We start from the raw sequence: 2,728 nt of genomic DNA, 5'->3' as shown, positions 1-2,728 counted from the left end.
CCCCCCAGCGCCTTTGCCCCCTTCGCCGCAAAACCATCACCTCATTTTTGGGGTTTGGTTTTTTTCAGGGAAATGGGTAATTTTGCCATCTGGTGTAAAAAAGGGCCGGTTTTGAAACACAGCCCCCAGCCCGTCCCCAAACCCCGGACCATCAGCACTGGCCTGAAGCAGCTCTCGCTCCAGTCCTCGGACTCTGCCCAGAAGTACGTCAAGCATTAATTTGGCTAATTATTAATTTTTTTCCTCCCAGTCTTACCCCAACCAGTCCGGGCCTGGGAATAAATCCTGGCGACTGCTGGTGCCACCTCGTGGTTTCCATTCCCCGGGGTCTGGGGCTCGTTATCTGCTGCGTCACATCAGATATTAATTATCCCACTGGGCTACAGGTCACCCCCGGCTCGCTGTAGCATCAAACGCGCGTCTCAGCACGGAATCCTGCACGACGACGCCAACATCTACGGCCTCTCGGGTAACGCCTTTCTTCATCGGGAATCAAACGAGGAAGCTGCGTAAAGCGAGCGTGGCCGCGGTTTAAGGGGTCCTTTAAAATCAAAACACCGGCTCGTGCTTCCCTCGCCCAGAGTTCTTCCCTTTAAAGAGCGGAACTGAGCTAAAATTTTTCTTCCAAGACTTTTCCCTTCCTGAAAGTTATCCCTTAATTCCAATGAAGAGGTGGCTGCCACCTCGCTCAGACCCTTCTCTGGGCGCTACGGTGGCCCCGTCCGCGCAGCTGCTTTTTAAGCAGCAATTCAGCAATTGGGGTGTTTTCCGAGCGGTTCCTTTGACGTTCCTAAAGCCGCTCCCGCTTCCCTCCCCAGCGATGGACGGCGTCCCCTTCGCGCTGCACCCCAAGTTCGAGAGCAAGCTCGGTTCCGGCAGTAACGTGAGTCTTCCTTTAAGCTGTTTCTCAATCCTACCTCAATAATTAGCCTTAATTAAAAATACATCTGGGGTTTTTTTTTAGGCTATCCTCGCAGACCTGAACGTTAAGTCGCTCGCTGATATCGAGAGAGAGGTAAAGGGGGTTGCTTTGGTCATGCCCCTCTTTTTGGGGTCGTATCCTGAATTTCTCAAACTACCACCGTCTCGTCCTGACCGTTCCGTTTTTCGTTTTCAGTACAATTACGCTTTTGTAGTGGAAAGGACGGCCGCTGCCCGGCTCCCGCCCGGCGTTTGTTAGCGCCGGAGTCGACCATAAAACACCGCCAAACACGCGGCTGGGCCCAGCTCCTCTCTCGCGGCTGAAATTCCGGCTGAAAACCTGAAGAAATGCAATCGCTACCCCAGTACAGGAATGGCTGGGGGGGGGGGGGGAATAAAACGCGATTCTCTTCTCACCTGCCAAAATGATTTTTCTTAATGCTTTGGAAACACAAGGCTTCAGGCACATACAGCGGCACGAGGTGTAGAAGTTCTTGGCAGTGTTTGATCTCCTGCGCGCTGTCGCCGCTCCAACTCTCTTTTATTTTTCCTCCTGCGAGGGCGGTTGCAGCGTTTCTGCTGTGGGACAACTCCCACCCCTCGGCCTCACCGCCCCATTTTTGTTGCTGTTTTTACTCCTGGACGCGGCTTCGCCGTCTGCTAAGAACATCACAAAGCTTTCAGCCCCACAAAGGAAATTCCAAACATGTTTCAAAATACAGCGATTCTCATTTTAGTTACCAAATTCTGTAAACGTTTCCTTAAACGTTAGGGGAGTACAAAACTCCCGCCAGTTGGTGCTACGTCCCGGAAACATTAAAAAGTCAGGTCTCGTTTCACAGAGGTGGTTTCCACATGATTTGGAAGAAAGCTTCCCCACGCCTGTTTCTGAACAGGCTCAAGAGTTATTGTCAAAAGAATTAAGGGTGATTCTCGTGATGGCGAAATGCGGCGCTGGGTGGTGTCCTCCGCGCAGCGCTGCCGGGGGTTGAGGACCTCGCGATCCCTCTCAGGAAGGCACTTTAAGTTTTGCGCTCCCCAGCAGAAACTGAAGAATTCGGTCCACTAACAAGGCGAGGAAGAAGTCAGCCAGCAGCACTTCCGTGATCACAATCTTGAACTAAGAAAACAAAACCAACCGGTTAATTAGTCCCTCTCATCCTTTTCCTCCGTTTCTCTGTCCCCACCGCAATGGCTGAACTACAGCTTGAACTTCTGCCTTTCACAGCATGCTCTAAGTATTGATAAATGGGAAAAACTTCTGCACTCGCTGTAAAAAATCACAGAATCAAAGGGTTTGGGTTGGAGGGGACCTTAAATCCCCCCCCAGTGCCACCCCCTGCCCCGGGCAGGGCCACCTCCCCCCAGCCCAGGTTGCCCCAAGCCCCGTCCAACCTGGCCTTGAACACCTCCAGGGATGGGGCAGCCACAGCTTCTCGGGGCAACCTGCCCCAGGGGCTCACCGCCCTCACGGGGAAGAATTTCTCCCGAGATCTCCCCTAAATCTGCCCTCTGCCCCTGGTCCCACGGCTCCCCTCCCCGATCCAGAGTCCCTCCCCGGCTCTCCCGGAGCCCCTTCGGGCACTGGAAGGGGCTCTGAGCTCTCCCCTTTTTCGCCTTCTCTTCTCTGAACCCCCCAACTCTCCCAGCAGAGGGGCTCCAGCCCTCCCAGCATCTCCGTGCCGTCCTCAGGCCCCGCTCCACCAGCTCCGTCTCCTTCTGCTGGTGGGACCCCCCGAGCTGGAGGCAGCACTGCAGGGGGGTCTCCCCAGAGCAGAGCAGAGCGCAGCAGAGGGGCACAATCCCC

At 54.5% G+C, this 2,728-nt stretch overlaps 2 protein-coding genes across 2 annotated transcripts in view; one reads left to right on the top strand and one right to left on the bottom strand.

Annotated features, from left to right (window-relative positions):
- MVB12A (multivesicular body subunit 12A) overlaps positions 1–1,180 on the top strand; it is a 7,434-nt gene extending 6,254 nt beyond the window's left edge. The window contains exons 10-14 of the mRNA XM_009895839.1: positions 69–212; positions 387–469; positions 819–883; positions 965–1,015; positions 1,118–1,180. Coding sequence (XP_009894141.1) covers positions 69–212; positions 387–469; positions 819–883; positions 965–1,015; positions 1,118–1,180 — 406 coding nt within the window. The remainder of the gene's footprint in view (positions 1–68; positions 213–386; positions 470–818; positions 884–964; positions 1,016–1,117) is intronic.
- Positions 1,181–1,912: 732 nt separating this feature from the next.
- ATP13A1 (ATPase type 13A1) overlaps positions 1,913–2,728 on the bottom strand; it is a 27,263-nt gene continuing 26,447 nt past the window's right edge. The window contains exon 27 of the mRNA XM_009895838.1: positions 1,913–2,041. Coding sequence (XP_009894140.1) covers positions 1,931–2,041 — 111 coding nt within the window. The 3' untranslated portion in view covers positions 1,913–1,930. The remainder of the gene's footprint in view (positions 2,042–2,728) is intronic.

Source organism: Charadrius vociferus, unplaced genomic scaffold (genome assembly GCF_000708025.1).
Source record: "Charadrius vociferus isolate BGI_N301 unplaced genomic scaffold, ASM70802v2 scaffold1152, whole genome shotgun sequence".
Classification (NCBI taxonomy): Eukaryota; Metazoa; Chordata; class Aves; order Charadriiformes; family Charadriidae; genus Charadrius; species Charadrius vociferus.
The sequence above is the reverse complement of the archived record's forward strand: the minus strand, read 5'-3'. Positions and strand labels throughout refer to the sequence as shown.